This window comes from Bombina bombina, chromosome 8 (assembly GCF_027579735.1).
Source record: "Bombina bombina isolate aBomBom1 chromosome 8, aBomBom1.pri, whole genome shotgun sequence".
In the NCBI taxonomy this organism is placed as follows: Eukaryota; Metazoa; Chordata; class Amphibia; order Anura; family Bombinatoridae; genus Bombina; species Bombina bombina.
This window is the reverse complement of record NC_069506.1, coordinates 311,733,171-311,756,275: the sequence shown is the minus strand read 5'-3', so window position 1 is coordinate 311,756,275 and position 23,105 is coordinate 311,733,171. Positions and strand designations below refer to the sequence as shown.

At 36.8% G+C, this 23,105-nt stretch overlaps 1 protein-coding gene across 1 annotated transcript in view; it reads left to right on the top strand.

Moving 5' to 3' along the window:
• Positions 1 to 23,105, top strand: part of IGSF9B (immunoglobulin superfamily member 9B) — a 257,520-nt gene that overhangs the window by 12,350 nt on the left and 222,065 nt on the right. Inside the window, exons 4-7 of the mRNA XM_053691163.1 lie at positions 8,486 to 8,637; positions 11,160 to 11,277; positions 11,420 to 11,561; positions 14,543 to 14,688. Coding sequence (XP_053547138.1) covers positions 8,486 to 8,637; positions 11,160 to 11,277; positions 11,420 to 11,561; positions 14,543 to 14,688 — 558 coding nt within the window. The remainder of the gene's footprint in view (positions 1 to 8,485; positions 8,638 to 11,159; positions 11,278 to 11,419; positions 11,562 to 14,542; positions 14,689 to 23,105) is intronic.

Here is a 23,105-nt window from a genome sequence, read left to right as displayed (position 1 = left end):
GTGCGTTTAAGTTGAAGTAAACCATTAATATTAATAGTATTGCACAGAACTACATGAAGAAACCACTACTTGTGCAGCTTAGCGCTCGAGCAATATCCAATATGAATTTTACTGCGTGCCCCCCTATAAGTCTGTTAATGTAGGGAATCTAGTGCACCTACACTATCTGACACCATAGACTATTGCTCAAGCAATAAAATAACTTTGCTTCTATTCTTGCTCTCATATTACAAGACCAAACATTTTTGTCCTCCACTTGTAATCTAGGCTTTATTCTGACTTTCACAGAATGAAGTTCATACCAGCTAAAGACAGTATACAATATTACCTATATATACAATATTACCAATATATACAATATTACCAATATATACAATATTACCTATTTATACAATATTACCAATATATACAATATTACCAATATATACAATATTACCTATTTATACAATATTACCAATATATACAATATTACCAAAATTATACAATATTACCAATATATACAATATTACCAATTTATACAATATTACCAATATATACAATATTACCAATTTATACAATATTACCAATATATACAATATTACCAATATATACAATATTACCAATTTATACAATATTACCAATATATACAATATTACCAATTTATACAATATTGCCAATATATACAATATTACCAATTTATACAATATTACCAATATATACAATATTACCAATTTATACAATATTACCAATATATACAATATTAACTATTTATACAATATTACCAATATATACAATATTACCAATTTATACAATATTACCAATATATACAATATTACCAATTTATACAATATTACCAATTTATATAATATTACCAATATATACAATATTACCAATTTATACAATATTACCAATTTATACAATATTACCAATATATACATTACAAATTTATACAATATTACCAATATATACAATATTACCAATTTATACAATATTGCCAATATATACAATATTACCAATTTATACAATATTAGCAATATATACAATATTACCAATTTATACAATATTACCAATATATACAATATTAACTATTTATACAATATTACCAATATATACAATATTACCAATGTATACAATATTACCAATTTATACAATATTACCAATATATACAATATTACCAATTTATACAATATTACCAATTTATATAATATTACCAATATATACAATATTACCAATATATACAATATTACCAATTTATACAATATTACCAATATATACAATATTACCAATTTATACAATATTACCTATTTATACAATATTACCAATATATACAATATTACCAATATATACAATATTACCTATTTATACAATATTACCAATATATACAATATTACCAATTTATACAATATTTCCAGTTCATCAACATTTTTGTTTTGCTTAATATTAGGAAAATTCATTAAAAATGGATGCATTTAGGGCTATATCATAGGACTCACTCTAACCTAATGACATTTTTGCAGGCCTTCACAAAAACTACTTATAACTAGCCAATGGCAAATGGCTGCGTCATCACGAAATCTACTTATAACTAGCCAATGGCAAATGGCTGCGTCATCACAAAATCTACTTATAACTAGCCAATGGCAAATGGCTGCATCATCACGAAATTGACATGTTGTACCTTTTATAAACTCATGATAGGATGCTCAGATGAAATGTAGCTGCATAGCTGGATTTGGAGAAAGAGTGGCACAATTCTTATATTTAGCAATTTATTAATTGTTAAGCATAATAGATCTTCCTGACAATTGTTATGAGCACAAGTACATTAAAAATGAATGTTGCCCTTTCAGTACTTAATGGCAGCAAACCTTTGCCATAGGGACACTCTCAGGCTTTAGGGCCTGCTGGTCTATAAATGACAAGAACATTTGTAATAGTCCCTTTTTCCTTTTTTCAGATGATGCAAATTCATTTCAATTTTATTTTATTTTTAAAATTGGTGTCTTTTTATGGCTTTAAATGCCATAATTCCAAAATAATTTTGATGCAGTTGCATTTAGCATACGTGGGATGCACAAAGAATAATGCACAACCTTTTATTACAAGTGGATGGCTAAATATTTTAACCAAAGCATCTTAATGAGGCCAAAACTTTTTTAGCGTGCCCTATGCCTTTAATGGATAATGTAGGGAGAGCTATTAGCGCACTCATTTTGCTCATATTACAAGTTATAAGTTAAGTGTTCTTGAGCTCAATCCAAAATGCCACTATAAAATGTAGTGCGTTTAAGTTGAAGTAAACCATTAATATTAATAGTATTGCACAGAACTACATGAAGAAACCACTACTTGTGCAGCTTAGCGCTCGAGCAATATCCAATATGAATTTTACTGCGTGCCCCCCTATAAGTCTGTTAATGTAGGGAATCTAGTGCACCTACACTATCTGACACCATAGACTATTGCTCAAGCAATAAAATAACTTTGCTTCTATTCTTGCTCTCATATTACAAGACCAAACATTTTTGTCCTCCACTTGTAATCTAGGCTTTATTCTGACTTTCACAGAATGAAGTTCATACCAGCTAAAGACAGTATACAATATTACCTATATATACAATATTACCAATATATACAATATTACCAATATATACAATATTACCTATTTATACAATATTACCAATATATACAATATTACCAATATATACAATATTACCTATTTATACAATATTACCAATATATACAATATTACCAAAATTATACAATATTACCAATATATACAATATTACCAATTTATACAATATTACCAATATATACAATATTACCAATTTATACAATATTACCAATATATACAATATTACCAATATATACAATATTACCAATTTATACAATATTACCAATATATACAATATTACCAATTTATACAATATTGCCAATATATACAATATTACCAATTTATACAATATTAGCAATATATACAATATTACCAATTTATACAATATTACCAATATATACAATATTAACTATTTATACAATATTACCAATATATACAATATTACCAATTTATACAATATTACCAATATATACAATATTACCAATTTATACAATATTACCAATTTATATAATATTACCAATATATACAATATTACCAATTTATACAATATTACCAATTTATACAATATTACCAATATATACATTACAAATTTATACAATATTACCAATATATACAATATTACCAATTTATACAATATTGCCAATATATACAATATTACCAATTTATACAATATTAGCAATATATACAATATTACCAATTTATACAATATTACCAATATATACAATATTAACTATTTATACAATATTACCAATATATACAATATTACCAATATATACAATATTACCAATTTATACAATATTACCAATATATACAATATTACCAATTTATACAATATTACCAATTTATATAATATTACCAATATATACAATATTACCAATATATACAATATTACCAATTTATACAATATTACCAATATATACAATATTACCAATTTATACAATATTACCTATTTATACAATATTACCAATATATACAATATTACCAATATATACAATATTACCTATTTATACAATATTACCAATATATACAATATTACCAATTTATACAATATTTCCAGTTCATCAACATTTTTGTTTTGCTTAATATTAGGAAAATTCATTAAAAATGGATGCATTTAGGGCTATATCATAGGACTCACTCTAACCTAATGACATTTTTGCAGGCCTTCACAAAAACTACTTATAACTAGCCAATGGCAAATGGCTGCGTCATCACGAAATCTACTTATAACTAGCCAATGGCAAATGGCTGCGTCATCACAAAATCTACTTATAACTAGCCAATGGCAAATGGCTGCATCATCACGAAATTGACATGTTGTACCTTTTATAAACTCATGATAGGATGCTCAGATGAAATGTAGCTGCATAGCTGGATTTGGAGAAAGAGTGGCACAATTCTTATATTTAGCAATTTATTAATTGTTAAGCATAATAGATCTTCCTGACAATTGTTATGAGCACAAGTACATTAAAAATGAATGTTGCCCTTTCAGTACTTAATGGCAGCAAACCTTTGCCATAGGGACACTCTCAGGCTTTAGGGCCTGCTGGTCTATAAATGACAAGAACATTTGTAATAGTCCCTTTTTCCTTTTTTCAGATGATGCAAATTCATTTCAATTTTATTTTATTTTTAAAATTGGTGTCTTTTTATGGCTTTAAATGCCATAATTCCAAAATAATTTTGATGCAGTTGCATTTAGCATACGTGGGATGCATTAGTGATTATACACTAATGTGGTGCATTAATTTGCAGTTAATTAGTAATCAGAAAGGACTAAATTCAGGACTGAATCTTAAATTAAAGGAATATGAAACCCACATTTTTTCTTTCATGATTCAGATAGAGTGTGCGATTTTAAACAATTTTCTAATGTACTTCTATTACCAAATTTTCTTTCTTCTCTTGGTATCATTTGGTGAAAAGCAGGGACTGATGTTTTGGATTTTCTGGAGCACTAGATGGCAGCAGTTTTGCAAGAAGGTTATCCATTTACAAGAGCACTAGAGGGCAGCACTGTTTCCTGTCATGTAGTGCTCCAGATACCTACCTAGGTATCTCTGCAACACAGAATATCATGGGAACAAAACAAATTTGATAACCAAAGTAAATTGGAAACTTTTTTCAAATGGTCTGCTGTGTCTGAATTACCAAAGACAATGTTTGGGCTTCATATCCCTTTAAGGTTTGCATATACTTGTGCACTCTGCCTTTTGCTTGTCTGGTCTAATGTATGAGACAGTGCATACATTAACAATATATTGAGTACCAGAAGATCATTTTTCTTCTGTTCTCAATGCACTTGCCATATGTGACGGAGCATATAAACTCCCCCTTATAACAGCTTTGTGCAGTTTAAACAAATATAAATGCTCATCTTTATTTTGAATGTTTATGTACTGTCCTCTTTATTTTGGGTGCAATTTGATGCATTTTTTCTAAAAGTGAAACTGCGAGTTTGCGGTCACATTAACCAGCCACTTGTAATGGCTGGTTATTTAACGTCGCCTATAAAGGGGATATCGATCCACTCGTAATCTAAGTAAAAACCTACTAAATGTTTCTGCCACCTTTGGGCGAGATTACATATACGGCGTAGGCTTCGGCGCAAGCGCTGAAACCCGTGCCGCCCGTAATTTCACCTCGCAATCAGGCTATTACATATATGGCGCCTGCAGTTCATAAAGTGCCGTAAGTCGGATAGACTAGCGATGTCCAGAAATGTGCGTAAATACAAATTTCTAGAGTCGCTAGTGACTTACTGCACTTTAGAAACTGCCGGCTCCTAAGAAAAATAAAAAAAACTAATCAAATCTCCCGTAAAAGTCTAACCCGCCTCCCAAAAATAAACCAGACATGTAAAAACCCCTATATCCGCCATCAAACCCACATCGGAACTAATAAAAGTATTAACCCCTAAACCGACAACCCCCCCACAACGCAATGTGCTTAATTAAACTATTAACCCCTATATCCGCCATCAAACCCACACCGTAATAAACCTATTAAAGTATTAACCACTAAATCCGCCAACCCCAACATCGCAAACTACCTAATAAAAATATTAACCCCTAATCTGCCATTAACCCACAACACAAACTACCTATTAAAGTATTAAACCGCCAAAGCCCACAATGCAGATCAATAATTAAATTACTAAACCCCCTAACCTAACACCCCCTAAATGAACCCAAATTACCTAAATTACAAAATACTAAAGTTACTATTAAAATAAAAAAACCTAACATTACTTTAAAAAAAAACAAAAAAAAACTAAGTATAAATTAAAGGGACAGTCTAGTCAAAATTAAAATTCTGGTGTAGAATGTCCCTTTAAGTTACAATTACAGAAAATAAAAAAATCTAAGATTACAGAAAATAAAAAACAAAATTATCAAATTTAAAAAAATGATACCTAATCCCTATGAAAAAACACCCCCTAATCTAATGCTAAACTACCAGTAGCCCTTAAAGGGGCTTTTTGCAGGGCATTGCCCCAAGATAAACAGCTCTTTTACATTCAAAACACACAAAGCCCCCCCCTAATAGTAATCCCCCACCCACCAAACCCTCCAAAATAAAAGAACCTAACACTAAAAAACCTAAACTACCCATTTCCCTGAAAAGGGCATTTGTTTGGGCATGTAGCTCTTTTACAAAGTGCCCACCCTAATCTAAATAACCCAACCCCCCCCCCCAAAAAAAAGTTTTAAAAAAACCCTAAGTCTTACCCCCAGGTTGGTACTCACTGTTCCTGAAGTCCGGCGGAGAAGGTCCCGTCCCATGCTGTGAAGTTTTCTTCCAAGCGGCGACCTCTTCTTTCTTCTTCCAGGAACAATCCGGCGCAGAGCGAAGCGCAGAGCTGAAGATAGGCGACCCTGGAACTGAAGACCGGCGACCCTGGAACTGAAGACCGCCGAGCGCGGAGCCATGGAGCGTGGAGGATCCTCTTCATATGATCTCTGCCATACACTGAATATTGAATTCAAGGTATGCAAATAAAAATGGCGTCCCTTGAATTCCTTTTGACTGATTTGATCCTTCAAATTCAAATCATCCAATAGGATGAGAGCTACTCAAATCCTATTGGCTGTTCAAATTGGCTGTTTTAATCGTGTACCTTGAATTCACTATTCAGTGTACAGCAGAGAACGTATGAAGAGGATCCTCCACGCTCCATGGCTCCGCGGTTGCCGGTCTTCAGTTCCAGGGTCGCCGGTCTTCAGTTCCAGGGTTACCAGTCTTCAGTTCCAGGGTCGCCGGTCTTCAGCTCCTCGGTCATCGGTCTTCAGCTCCGCCCTCCTCAATGGATTGTTCCTGGAAGAAGAAAGAAGAGGTCGCCGCTTGGAAGAAAACTTCACATTTTTTTAAACATTTTTTTTGGAGGGGTTTATTTAGATTAGGTTGGGCACTTTGTAAAAGAGCTAAATGCCCAAACAAATGCCCTTTTCAGGGCAATGGGTAGTTTAGGTTTTTAGTGTTAGGTTCTTTTATTTTGGGGGGGTTTGGTGGGTGGGGGGGTTTACTGTTAGGGGGGACTTTGTGTATTTTGAATGTAAAAGAGCTGTTTATCTTTGGGCAATGCCCTGCAAAAGCCCCTTTAAGGGCTACTGGTAGTTTAGCATTAGATTAGGGGTGTTTTTATTTTGGGGGGGGCTTTTTTATTTTCATAGGGATTAGGTATAATTTTTTAAAATTTGATAATTTTGTTTTTTATTTTCTGTAATCTTAGATTTTTTTATTTTCTGTCATTGTAGATTAAAGGGACAGTCTACACCAGAATTTTAATTTTGACTAGACTGTCCCTTTAAATCATAGTTAGTTTTTTTTTTTTTTTTTAAAGTAATGTTAGTTTTTTATTTTAATAGTTAGGGGGCTTAGTAATTTAATTATTTATTTGCATTGTGGGCTTTGGAGGTTTAGGGGTTAATACTTTAAAAGGTAGTTTGCGTTGTGGGCTTTGGCGGTTTAGGGGTTAATGCTTTAATAGGTAGTTTGCGTTGTGGGTTAATGGCGGATTAGGGGTCAATAGTTTTATTAGGTAGTTTGCGATGTTGGGGTTGGCGGATTTAGGGATTATAATTTTTTTTTTTTAGTTGCGGTTTGGGTTTGATGGTCGATATATTGGTTAATACGCTTTATTAGTTATTGCGGTGGGGGTTGGCGGTTGACATGTAGATAGATATTGCTCATGGATAAGGTGTTAGTTTATTTTTTCAGGCAGTTTCGGGAGTTACGGTGCTCCCATACTCAGCGCAAGGCTTGCTGTGGCTGCCTTTGTGTGGTGAGGTGAAAATGGAGTAAGATGTCTCCATTTTCGCCACGTAAGTCCTTGCGCTGAATATTGGATACCGATTTACAACGTGGTCCCATGTTATCTTATGGGAGTAAAAATTGCGGGCGACGGGTTAAATATACGTGCCGCATTTATATGCGGCGCTGTATATTGGATACCAAAACCGCGTAAAAACTGGCATTGCCGGCTTTTGAGGGTGACGCCGCATATGTAATGGGCCCTTTGTTTTCACCTTTACTCAAATATTCTGAATATCTGTTTTTTTCTGAATGCTGATTTATTGCTGATTAAACAGATACAATTTAAACAAATGCAACACCCTGTACGTTTTTAGAACGTGTCCTTCTTTGCCCTGTAACCGATGGGTGACTTTTCGCTCTTTGTCATTCCTAATATTATGATATTTTCTTGTCTTCCTGTATTTATTTGCTTGAGATAATTGCTCAGTTCCTTGTCGCATGAGCCTAGAATATGAACAAGTATTACTGAAGCTGTCAGTCTTGAGTGGTTTTTATTCTTACATTACTGGCAGTAAACCCCAGCTAGGTCTTCTCTAATTATTACATTTAGTGCTCCATCTTTTTTCTCTGTAGCACCCCCCACATTCACAGAAACACCACCTCAGTACCTGGAAGTTAAAGAAGGGAGCAGTACCACCCTCACTTGCACTGCTTTTGGAAACCCCAAACCTACTGTCACGTGGCTGCGGGAGGGTCAGTTCCTTGTTGGAAACGCCAAATATCAGGTATGATGACTGCAGTTCAGTTTGTTGTTCTTCAACAGCTAAAAACTTTCATAATTATGATTCTAACAACATAACCTGTGTCCCCAACACTGTTATATTCAAATGTTTGTATTTCTTCAGTTATGTATTTGCCTCCTCCAATTAGTAGTGCGAATCTAATAAACAACCAATCAGTTTAATTTTGCTGATGCCATAAAACGTTTTTCTGTGTTGCTGCCGTTTCTGAGAGCTTCAGGATTAAACTCAATATCTGCCTTTCTATTGGTTACATATGATTTTGTTTAATTTTATAGTGAAAACCAAGGTTAAAGTTTGCTAATTTTATATTTTTAGCACATTAAAGGGATATGAAACCCACATTTTTTCTTTCATTATTCAGATAGAGCATGTCATTTTAAGCAAATTTCTAAATTACTGCCTTTATCAATTTCTTTGTTCTCTTGGTATCTTTATTTTAAAAAGCAGGAATGTAAACTTAGGAGCACTGAACCAAAATTGGGCAGACTCCTAAGCTTACTGTTCTGCTTTTCAAATAAAGATACAAAGAGAACAAAGAAAAATATTAGGACAAGTTGCTTAAAATTACGGCTCTATCTATATCTATATTTGGAGCATTCACATGATAGATCAGGGCTTGAAAAACAAGTTAAGAAATATGAAGAGATGCTAATTTGAAATGAATTAAAATAGACCTCAGAGTTGGAGGACTATTAAGTACAGTGAAATTACAGAATAAACAAATGCATTATAAAAAGACACTGTGATAACTCTTGGCCTGAATTTCAGATGAGTAGTAGATTTTTTTTTCTGATAAATTGCAAATTTACATAATTTTTTCTGCTCCCTTTATCAGGTGACAGCCATCAGCCAATCACAAAATGCATATGTATACACTGTGAACTCTTGCAAAGGCTCAGTAGGTGCCTCAGAAAGCGTGCATATAAATAGGCTGTGCACAGATTGAGTAATGTATTGAATGGAGTAGCTACCTCACTTGTTCTCCTCCGTATACAGCATCCTGCTAATTTTTGCTGCTGTTACTTTATTCTTTACCTACTTGATGACATTTGACCAGATCTTTATAATGTTTAGCAGCAGGGTTGGACTATGGTACATTTGTAAAACTTAGTGATGAGACTGGTAAATCTCATTGAGTAGTTGGGTAATGGGATTGGCATCTTGATGGTGTTTCAAGATGACCATCTCAAGATTTGTTGTAAAGAGGGCAATATAATGGGGCAGATTTATCAAGGTCTGAATGGCCCCTGATGCCCGTATTTCCTCGTGAGCCTACAGGCTCACCGGAAACAACAGTTATGAAGCAGCCGTCTTAAGACCGCTGCTCCTTAACTGGTCCGCCGCCTCTGACGAGTACGATCGGGTTGATTGACACCACCAGCTAGCGGCCGCGAATCTGCAGGGGACAGCATTGCACAAGCGGTTCACCAGAACTGCTTATGCAATGTTAAATACAGACAGCATATGCTGTAGGCATTCAGCGATGTCTGTCGGACATGATCCACTGAGCCGATCATGTCGGACAGACATTTGATAAATCTACCCCATAGTATTAAAGTATTGTGTATTGTTGACTGATGGGCTCTATGCATTTTATAGCAAGTATGATAAAATGACCTCTATAAATTGCAACCTTTTCAAATAACGGGGTACGTGCTGTTGAACGTGTTATATTTTGATACTATGGGTAATGAGACCAAGGGGGAGAAACATAGGTTAAGGAGCAGCGGTCGTAAGACCGCTGCGCCTTAACTCATCCGCCACCTCTTAGGTGGTGGACTGCAATCATCCTGATCAGATACCCCCTACTAGCGGCTGATTGGCAGTGAATGTGCAGGAGGCAGCATTGCACAAGCATTTCACCAGAAATGCCTGTGCAATGTTAAATGCCAACAGCCTATGCTGCCGGCATTTAGCGATGTCAGGCAGACATGATTCGCTACATTTGATCATTTCAGCCCCCAAATGTTTTGTGATCACTATGGGAGATAAATCCTTTTTACTTGGCTCTTAAAAGACCACTAAATACAGGAAAATGAAATAATTGCCAAATACACAATAAAAAAGACAGTGCAATTGAATTTGAAATGAGAAGTAGAATATTTTCTGGCAGATTTCTAAGTCAATCCAAATTTCCCTTCCCCTGATTCATGTGACAGCAATCAGCCAATCACAAAGTGCATATACGTATATACTTTGCACTTTTGCACATGCTCAGTAGGCGCCGGGGCCTCAGAAAGTGAGCATATAAAAAAAATATAATAGAAAGGAAGTATATTGGAATGTTTTTTTTAAATCGCTCCGCTGTCTAATTCATAAAACTTTAATTTTGACTTTAAGGGGTTGTTGGAACTTTTGTATTTTGTTGAGATTTTTCATAATATAAAATCTCTTTTGTTGTAGGTGATGATATTATCTGTTTATTTGGTTGTGCAGTTATGAAAACACATAAGCGATTTGACCTGCACGTTGTATATAAATAAATGTGCTGTCACTTTGCTCAGGTGAATGACGGCAGTCTAACCATTTCTTCCATCGGACGTGAAGACAGAGGAGCGTACACCTGCCGAGCTTCCAGTATACAGGGAGAAGCCGTACACAGCACACGACTCCTTGTACAAGGTATCTAACGCTTCACATTCCCATCCTATGAACTTCCATGCTCTCTCACTCGCTCCCCTGTGCACTGCACGCTCTGGACGGATTCCAGCTGACAGCATGGGCTGTTTTGGGCAGCTGAGGTAATGTTTGCTCTTATCCCTAGGGTCACCTTTCATTGTTTCCCCCCCTGAGAACATCACGGTTAACATTTCCCAAGATGCTCTGTTCACATGCCAGGCCGAGGCGTATCCAGGGAACCTCACCTACACCTGGTACTGGCAAGAGGAGAACGTCTTCTTTAAGAAGTAAGCAATAATAAAGCATTTCTCTTTACACTGCGCTGTAATTAGCTACTGTCATTCTCCTGTGATTTGCACAAGGGAATCTGAATTCTGTCTTCTTGCAGTAATCATTTAAAGGGACATTAAACTACTAGGTACAAATAAAGTATTATCATGTCATTGCCTGCAGATCTATTTATAGCTGTTATCTTATTAACTCATTACAATACTACAGCTCTGTATTTTATACCGGGTGCCGCCATCTTGTATCTTGCGTATTGTTGCATCATGTTACCGGCTTTTTAAAAGTGATATGTGCACTCCACTGAGTAATACCAGAGCACGCAAATTTGAGCTAGTATTACAAGTTAGATCGTGAGGTCACGTTCGAATAGCTGGGAAGCATTGCCCTCACAAGTGCGCGCTTCCAAAGGCTACAAAGGGGCCTCGTTTTCATGCTGTGAGACACAGCATGAGAACTAATGCAACGAAGGGGGTAAGTCACGCAGTGATGGCAGCAAATTGTAAATATATAGGTATATGATTATATACCTATATATTATGGCCTCTATATACCAAATTCTGGCGGACCTGATCCGACAGTGTGGATCAGGTCTGCCAGACCTCGCTGAATACGGAGAGCAGTACGCTCTCCGTATTCAGCATTGCACCAGCAGCTCTTGCAACGCCGCCCCCTGCAGACTCGCGGCCAATCAGCCGCCAGCAGGGGGGTGTCAATCAACCCGATCGTACTCGATCGGGTTGAATTCCGGCGATATCTGTCCGCCTGCTCAGAGCAGGCGGACAGGTTATGGAGCAGCGGTCTTTGTGACCGCTGCTTCATAACTGCTGTTTCTGGCAAGCCTGCAGGCTCGCCAGAAACACGGGCATCAAGCTCTATCCGGAGCTTGATAGATAGGCCCTATGTGTTAATGTGTTTATATACACATATTAACACATAAATATATATAAATATCTATTTACAGGGAACACACAGTTTGCGTTGACAGCAATGTAAAGGCACTTTTCAGTGCCGTTTGTTTTCTAAGACCCCACACCCGCCAACTTTAGCCCCCAAAAACTGCTAACTACAGTTACTTTATTAAAAAATAAAGATGCTACTATCCTTATTAATAAAGTATTCTACACAGTATTTTGGGGGCATCGGATCTCTGGTTAATTATATAAGCGAGCTTGTGGTAGCAATAACCAGCCACTTGTAATGGCTGGTTATTTATTGCACACCCGCAAACAGGCAAATTTGCCCATTTACGGGCGCGATAAATTAGCGCTTCACTTGTAATCTAGGCTATAATAGAGAGCAGAATTACTAGATTTTGGAGTTTTTTTTGCACAGTTTAAATGTTACATAAGAAATATAAGCTCCAAGATGATACTAGCTCCCAGTACTGCATTGCTGCTTCTGAGCCTACCTACGTATGTTTTTCAACAAACAATACCAAGAAAATGAAGCAAATTTGTTAGTATAAGTAAAATGGAAAGTTGTTTAAAATGGCACGCTCTGTCTGAATCATGAAAGTTTTACTGTCCCTTTAAATACCATGAGAGTGCTGTAATACAGTACGACATCATTTGCTATGAAGAAGAAGTTTTCATGTCAGAGAATCTGATCGAAAGTACAAATGTGCAGTAGATGTTTCATGTTTTGTAGTAAAATGCTGCTCAGAATAAGACACAGTCTGGCATTATTTAAAGGAACGTGGACATAAAAAATTTAGTTTCTGATTCAGAGAGAGAAGCCAAATTATCAAGGGCCGAATGACCCCTAATCCCCCGGTTTGCGCATGAAGCTTCAGGCTTGCCAGAAACGGCAGTTAAGAAGCAGCAGTCTTAAGACCGCTGCTCCTTAACTGGTCCGCCACTTCTTAGCGGTGGACAGCAATCAACCCGATTAGATACGATCGTGTTGATTAACACCCCCTGCTAGCGGCCGATTGGCCACGAATCTGCAGGGGGCGACATTGCACAAGCTGTTCACCAGAACTGCTTGTGCAATGCTAAATGCCGACAGTGTATGCTGTTGGCATTCAGCGATGTCTGTCGGACATGATCCGCTAAGCGGATTATGTTGGACAGACGTTTAATAAATCAGCCCCAGAGTGTGCAATTTATAAAACTTTCAACTTGACTGTTATTAAATTGACTTGTTTCTCTTGGTATCGTTTCTTGAAATGTGGCTTTTTTTCATGAGAGCATACTGAGGTAGGTTCAGGATTGTGCACTTTATGTATAACATTGTTACAAACACTGCTGCTCTGTAGTGCTCTTGAAGGAGTTAAAGCGACATAAAAGTGCAAAATTAAATAATATATTAGATCATTTTATTATTGCACTGTTGTATATGACTATTTGTTTAACCTCTGCAAAAGGATTAAAACCATAGTTAAAGTCAGCTCTAGAGCAGCAATGCACTACTGGGAGCTAGCTGAGCACATCCAGTGAGCCAATGATAAAAGGCATATGTGTGTAGCCACCAATCACCGGCTATCTCCCAGTAGTGCATTGCGGCATATGCTTTCCAACAAAGGATACCATGAGAGTAAAGTAAATTTGATATCAGAAGTGAATTTGAAAGTGCCTTAAGATTACATGTTTTATCTGAATCATGAAAGCTACATTTTGACTTTCATGTCTCTTTTTAAGTAATAAATTATGATATATATTTTTAAATGATGTAATTTTAATTTACAAGAGACACCAAAACTAACTCTTCTCTATTACATATCAGAGATAAGTGGCTCTACATGATGTTAATTCATCAAGATGTATATATTATAAATACAGTCCTAGATTTTGTTTGTCAATTTTATTTGGCCAAATTAAAATGATTGGCTCTTTAAAAGTATGAATTTGATCCATGTGAACGCTGGCAAAACCTAACTCATATTTGCATCTTCTGTAATATTTCTCTCTGTCAAACAGGTATTTTATTCTCTATGTATGTAATTTTGTTTTAAGTTTGAGAACTTGTATTTTTCATACAGCGACCTGAAGATGAGAGTGCGCATTCTGATAGACGGCACGCTCATCATATTCAGAGTCAAACCAGAGGATGCTGGGAAATACACCTGTGTGCCTAGCAACAGCCTGGGACGCTCGCCATCTGCCTCAGCGTATCTGACTGTACAGTGTAAGCTGAGCTCTGAAGCTTTGGCTGTAGTAACAAGTAGTTAGATCTCATACTGTGTTATGAGGAGCATTATGTGTCTGTAATAAAGGTCTATTAATATGATTATGATCAGTGTTAATTTTGACGGCAAATTTCAATTTAGTCTTAGTTTTAGTCTTTTGACTAAAATGCCATCTTAGTTTTAGTCGTATTTTAGTCATCTGAATTGTTTTAGTTTTAGTCGGCTTAATCTCCAGTAGATTTTAGTCTACTAAAATCTAAGGGGTAATTTGCAAACTGATTATATACTCCAGGAGTAAACATAACACCTGTTATTATTTATGGTATTAAGGTTTAAACATGCAATAGAGAAACAGATTTAGCCGTTGTGATTTATAACATCTTAATTAAACTTAAAATTAAATAAAACCAAGTTTCATAAACAAACAGAAGTGAAACTTTAAAATATAAAAAAACAAAACTGTAAACTGTATTGGCTGTATTGAACATATTACCCAATAATAATTAACAGTTTTCTTTTAATAATTAAAACAAGTATCAAGTAACTCAACACAACAAAAAGTTTCTGCAAGCACAGACACAGCATAACTTAAACCCATACTCGTGGGCTTTGCTTATTTCTATAGGAAGAGTCAATTGATTGTTCACAGATTTGAAACATTTTCTCCAACGATATTAGCACTGCTCTAGAACTTCCAAACTCATTATATACTCCTGGAGTAAAGGTTTATTAACCTGTTTTTATTTATGGTATTAAGCTTTGAACATGCAATACAGATTTAACAGATTTAACTATTGTGGTATATAACGTCTTTATCTTAAAATGTAATAAAATTAAGTTTCGTAAATTTTACAAAAGAGCAGTAATTCGATATGGATTGATTATAACACCTTGCAAAAAATGTTTTTGTCAGCAAGTTTTGATTTAGTTTTAGTCAGTCTTTTGACTAAAATGCCATTTTAGTTTTAGTCGTATTTTAGTCATCAGAATTTCTTTAGTTTTATACTCATTTTAGTCTAGTTTTAGTCAACGAAATTAACACTGATTATTATCCCCTGTGTCTTATTGTAACACATCTGTGGTCTCAATCCCTCTACCAGCCGCCTCTCACATTTCCCTAATCTCTGTGGATCACTTTGATCACTATATCTTACCTTTGCTACCTCTATATAGAGTTCTTTTACCTATATTGTTGTACTATATGCATTTCTATGTCTTTAAATAAATGTCCTGCTATTCCTTTTCTAACACATTCCCTCTCTCTTCTCATCAGACTTTCTGTTTATTGCTCTACCTATCCACCTACCTACCTTTTTGATGTATCTCACACCATCACTCCCCATCCATATGTAGGGGGGGGGTAGATTTACCAATGTCTGACCGACATGATACACTGTAGTGTATCATGTCCGACAGACATCGCTGAATGCCGACAGCATACGCTGTTGACATTTATCATTACACAAGCAGTTCACCAGAACTTGTTGTGCAATGCCGCCCCCTGCACATTCGCGGCCAATCGGCCGCTAGCAGGGGGTGTCAATCAGCCTGTTTCGGCCCTTGTTAAATCTAGCCCATAGGATCATAATCCAGTGGTCTAATGCAGGATAACTGGACATTGAAAGATACTTTATTGTGATATTAGAGAGGCAGCAAATATCTGTCACATACAGTCATCTGTATACAGAACTTTTTCTTCTTCACACATTGTTCTCCACAAAGTCATTAGCGCTCTCTCTTTGTCTCTTTCTCCATTTTTCTCTCCCTCCATCTCTTTCTCTTGTTCTTCTCCTTCTCTTTTCCTCCTATTTATCTTTCTCTATCTTTCTGTTGGAACCTTTATTCCTAGCTCCCTTTATTCCTCTCTGTTCCCATTGCATCCATTTTATTTCCCTTCATTTTCCTTATCTTTAGACCACAATCTTAACTCCTTCTTTATCTTCTATCCACTCATTTCCCTCTTTTATCTTCTCTCATTTCTCTTCCCTTCTCACCCTCTTTCTTTTCATTTATTTTCCTTTCTCTCTCTTTCTCCGTCCCTCATCTCTTTACATTTTCCTCTGTGCATCTGTAGATAATAAATGTCTCATCTCTTCTGTTTCTCTTTTTATTATTTCTATTTATTTGTGACAATGTATCTCTCTGTTTACAAGTCATTCTATTTCTCTTCTACTTGTCTGATTATTTTCACTGTTCCTCTTCCCATATCTAGATTTACACCTTTTTAAATCCTTCTCTTTCCCATTTTTCTCTCCTTATTTCCAGTTCCATTATTAAACTTTTTATATCATTATCTATCCTGGTTCTATAACATATTGCTATGTCATTCTTTTTTTCCCATTACCCTGTCTTGCCTCCTCCTTCTCTACCTTCACCCCCCCCCCCTCTCCCTCAAAGGACCACTAAACACAGAAGAACTGAATAACTGAGAAATGTACGATAAAAAGACTTTGGGGACGATTTATCATGGCTTGAATGGGGCCAAATACCCCTATTGAAAGAGGAGTTAAGAAGCAGCGGTCTTAAGACCGCTGCTCCTTAACTCAATCGCCACCACTGAGGCTGTGGACATCAAGCCACCCGATTGCATAGGATCGGGTTGATTGACACCCCCTGCTAGCGTCCGATTGACTGCAAATCTGCAGGGGGCGGCATTGCACAAGCAGTTCACAAGAACTGCTTTTACAATGTTAAATGCCGACAGCGTATGCTGTCGGCATTCAGCGATGTCTAGCGGACATGATACGCTACATCATATCATGTCCGCCAGACATTAATAAATCAACCCCTTTAAATTTGAAATGAGCAGTAGAATATTTTCTGGCAAATTTCAAAGTTCATCCAATTTTCTTCCCCGCTGTTTCATGTAACAGCCTTCAGCCAATCACAAAATGCATATACTTATATATACGGTTAACTTTTGCACATGCTCAGTAGACGTTGGAGCCTTAAGAAGTGTGTATATCAAAGGAAAGCAGACACTTAGATAATAGAAGCATATTGATTTTTTCTTTGATTGCAAGCTGTACCTGAATCATGAAACCTTCACTTAGACTTTAGCGGTGCTTTAACTCTCCCACCCTACCTCCCCAGCTCCCACTGTAACACTTTCCCTCCCCACACTTCCCTCTAAACCTTCTATCCCCCCCTCACACCCTTCATATAGTTTATTCTCCACTCATCCTTTGTATTTGTTCTTTTTCAAGTTCTCTTACCTTATGTGCTACACCTTCTTCTCACCATCTCTCTTGTTATCTTCATTTTTGCTGTTTCCTTTTTTCTTTTCTATCTATCACTATTATCTTTAAATCAGGGGCGCACAAACTTTACTTATACAGAGAGCAAACCATTCGTTATAGAAGTGCTCTCAATAGTGTAGCAGATTTCAGACAACGTGGTAGGCGGCCAAACTGGTTATACTCACGAGATTGCAGTTAAAATAAGCCTTTTATTAAAAGGTTATACCATTTGTTCCAGAAATTGTTTTAACTTTTTGCTCTTGATAAAGGCTTCTTTTAGCCAAAACGCGTTGAGCTGTATTTTAAATAAAACCTGAGGCTGCACCTGAAGACACCTTTGTGACGATTTTAATAAAAGGCTTATTTTAGCTGTAATCTCGTGCGCCTACCACATTGTCTGAAATCTGCTACACTATTTTGAGCTCTTTTATTTTGGAGGTGAAAGCAACAAGGTTGACTCAAAGGACGTGGGCAACTTGGTTTCCTGGAGGTGACACAGCGCCGCCACTTTCAACACTTTCTGCTTCTATACACGGTTTGGGAGAACTAGGGCTGGCAGTGAGCACCTAAAGGGAAGTGCTAACATTGCTTCATACTTTATTCTTTCTAATACATTAATTATAGAACTGGATAGGGCCACATTACATTATACTTACACACTAAGGGGCCTATCTATCAAGCCGCCAACTTTGTTGCATTCAACGGCACCAATACGCTCGGCTAACATCCCCTAACGATCTCCATATTGATAATAAAAGTCGCCAAAAAGCCACGCACCAATTACGAGGCGATGAGCAGCGGACTGTTGTTAACTAACAGTCATCTATCTCGCTGCTATTCGGCTTTTTACCAACTTTATTTATACCCTGTCACTAAACACTGCCACTATACTAAAATGTTTAACCCCTATCCCGCCGCTCCCGACCCCAACGCAAGCTAAATAAAGTTATTAACCCCTATCCCGCCGCTCCCGGACCCCACCACAACTAAATAAATGTATTACCCCTATCCCGCCGCTCCCAGACCCCACCGCAACTAAATAAAAGTATTAACCCCTATCCCGCTGCTCCCGGACCCCACTGCAACTAAATAAATGTATTACCCCTATCCTGCCGCTCCCAGACCCCACCGCAACTAAATAAATGTATTAACCCCCAAACACCTGGCCTCCCACATCACTACCACTATCTAAACCTATTAACCCCTAAACCGCCAGCCCCCCACATCGCCATAAACTAAATTAAAGGGACACTGAACCCAAATTTTTTCTTTCATGATTCAGATAGAGCATGCACTTTTAAGCAACTTTCTAATTTACTTCTATTACCATTATTCATCCTTTTCTTGCTATCTTTATTTGAAAAAGAAGGCATCTAAGCTAAGAAGCCAGCAAATGTTTGGTTTCAGAACCATGGACAGCACTGGCTTATTGGTGTTGTCCAATCAGCAAGGACAACCCAGGTTGTTCCCCAAAAATGGGCCGGCATCTAAACTTACATTCTTGCTTTTCAGATAAACATAGCAAGAGAATGAAGAAAAATTGATAATAGGAATAAATTAGAAAGTTGCTTAAAATTGCATGCTCTATCTGAATCACAAAAGAAAAAATTTGGGTACAGTGTCCCTTTAAGCTATTAACCCCTAAACCTAACAACCCTCTAACTTTACATTAAAATTACAACATCCATTTCTTATAATAAATTAAAACTTGCCTGTAGAATTAAAAGAAACTATATTAAACTATTAATTAACCTACCCTAACAATTATACTAAAATTACATTAAACTACCAATTAAATTAACTATATTACATATTAAAAAAACCTAACCCTACTCAAATTATTTAAATATACGATAAAAAATTACTGTTACAAAAAAACAAACATTAAATTACAAAAAACCAAACCACAGTATCAAAAATAGAAACAAATTACACCTAATCTAATAGCCCTATCAAAATAAAAAAAAAACCCAAAATAAAGAAACCCTAGACCACAATAAACTACCAATGGCCCTTAAAATGGCCTTTTGCGGGGCATTGCCCCAAAGAAATCAGCTCTTTTACCTTTTAAAGACAAATACAAACACCCCCAACAGTAAAACCCACCACCCACACAACCAACCCCCCCAAATAAAAACCCTGTCTAAAAAACCTAAGCTCCTCATTGCCCTGAAAAGGGCATTTGTATGGGCATTGCCCTCTTTTACTGCCCAGACCCTACTCTAAAAATAAAACCCACCCAAAAAACCCTTAAATAAACCTAACACTAACCCCCGACGATCCACTCACAGTTCTGCTTGAAGGATCCATCCAGCTGGCAAGAAGTCTTCATCCATGCGGCCTCTTCTATTTTCATCCATCCGGCACGGAGTGGGTCCATCCTGAAGACATACGGAGCGGGTCCATCCTGAAGACATCCGACGAGGAGCTCCTCTTCAATACGGTCTCCGCCGTAAACTGGATCTTGAATGCAAGTGACGTCATCCAAGATGGCGTCCCTTGCATTCCTATTGGCTGAAAGGTTCCAATCAGCCAATAGGATTAGAGTCGCTAAAATCCTATTGGTTGTTCCAATCAGCCAATAGGATTTGAGCAGCTCTCATCCTATTGGCTGTTCCAATCAGCCAATAGGATTGAGAGCTCATCCTATTGGCTGATTGGAACAGCCAATAGGATGAGAGCTGCTCAAATCCTATTGGTTGATTGGAACAGCCAATAGGATTTTAGCGGCTCTAATCCTATTGGCTGATTGGAACCTTTCAGCCAATAGGAATGCTGTTTCGGATTGAGACCGGCGGATTGTATGTTATGTCACAGATTTCAACTTTTGCTGGTCTGTAGACTTTGATAACTAGGTCAAATCAAGCTCGCCACAATTACGCTGCGGAATTTCAGCGTATTTGCGGTTGATAAATATCCCCCTAAAGCTGATGCATCAGAGCTGTAATCAAATGTTTCATTGAGAAACTACACTGGAAAATAGTTACTATAAATGAATTTACTATATATATATATATATATATATATATATATATATATATATATAGACGAGCAAAGTGCACTCCAGATTCAAACAATCAGCAGCTTCGGGTGCTAGCAAAAATGGGATATATCAAAAAACAAGAAGCACTCCAGAAGACTTTCAAATGATGTCACCTTTAATTAGTGAACGTTTTCGGGCAATAAACTGCCCGTCCTCAAACTTACAAGGTTACCGAAACTTACCACCCAGCTGTGTTATGTACCGCCACCAGAGAAAAGTGCGCCACGCTCTTCGCGGTTGATGCGCCGCCCCTGACGAGTGACGTCATCGCCCGCGGCAATGTGAGAGGACTAGAAAGGGCAAAACAGAACAACAGGCAAAATATTATACAAAATATTATACAGGCATATAATAAGCCCTCAACCTAAATACAACGCCTATAAGATAAGCATATCAAATAAGTAAATGCTACAATACTGGCTAGAACAGGGAATAGGTTATATAGCAAAATATAAATGTACGGTTGTCATTGCAACCAGTAAACAATAGACGCCATATATGGCAAGTCATAAAATATGTCAGTCAAATTTATAATATAGACAAAAATAACACTGCACATCCAAATAAGTGGCTCCACAAAACAGAAAACAAACCAAAATTAGGTATAGCATATGCACCAAAGAACTGAAGAGTGGAGTCACGTACAGGATAAACGAAATGAGTAAATTAAGCTAATGATATTACAGTAATTGGAATGGACCATGGCTCACAAAAAATGAAATAAAAAATAATCAGCAGTAATATGAATGACCATGGACTCCCCCTGAAGTATGGAAGAACACCATATTTCAAAAAATTTCAAAAAATGTATCAGATAATGGACCGGGATCATAGGAACACCTGCCAATCTAGTTGTGTATTCAGCCCATAAGGCACAAGAGGGTTCAACTCGAATGTCCATTTGGCTTCTTTTTGGAGAAGCAGTCGATTCCTATCGCCTCCTCTTGACAACGGTGGCACATGGTCTATAATTGTATATTTAAGGTCCAGGACACTGTGTTTTTGTTCCAAAAAGTGTCTGGCCACTGGTTGCTCCGATGTGCCTTTTTTAAGCGCCGTTTTGATAGCAGAACGATGATTTGCCATACGTGTACGCAAACCATCGCAGGTCTTTCCTACGTAATACAGTCCACAAATACAGTGTAAAAGATACACTATATGTGTGGTAGTGCACGTCAGGCGAAATTTATGTTAATAAATTTTGCGTTTTTGTGGATGGGTAAAACTCGGTCCAGTGATTAGACCCCCACATGTTGTGCAGCCAAGGCATCGAACGACCCCTGGTTTTTTAATATCCAACCATGTTGAAGATTTATAACTTTGTATCGGGTCAGTTTTGATTAGCAAGTCCCGCAGTGACCTGGACCTCCTATAACCCACTCTTGGTGGTTCAGCTTTATGTAAAGGTAACGATCTGTCCGTATTAATGATCTCCCAATGCTTGTTGAGTATATCTTTTAAGGGGCCTTTGTCACCTGTGAAGGTTGTGATGAATGTCATCCTTTTATCCTCCTTTTTAGGTACTAAATCTCTGGCCTGGCAGACCTGAGCCCGCTGTTCATTCAATAGTTTGTCAGGATAACTCCTTACTTCAAAGCGTTGCACCATCTCAGTGAGTTGTTCTTCCCTTTTATCCATTTCAGAGTTATTCCTCACCACTCGAATTAATTGAGATTTAGGCAATGCTTTCTTCAATGCGGGAGGATGGCAACTGGTATAATGTAGTAAGGAGTTTCTGTCGGTCTCCTTTCTATACAGAGTTGACTGAATCCTACCAAAGCTTGTATATAGTCTCACATCCAGAAAGTCAATTTGTACTTTGCTTGATGTCATTTTAATCTTCAGAGCCGTATTCGCCCCATTAAGTTCTTGAAACCAATTCTCCAGGCTAGCTGACGTTCCAGACCAGATCAAAAACAGGTCATCTATATATCGCTTAAAAAAGCGAATATTATTGACCTTAAACAATTCTGTCCCAAACTCCTCGAAATGGGCCATAAACAATTTGGCGTAAGATGGGGCCATATTTGACCCCATCGCCGTCCCCTTCAACTGTAAATAGAAGGATTGTTCAAAGCGGAAATAGTTGGTGGTCAGGCAAAAAATTCCAATAATTGTAGGATTATCTCAGGAG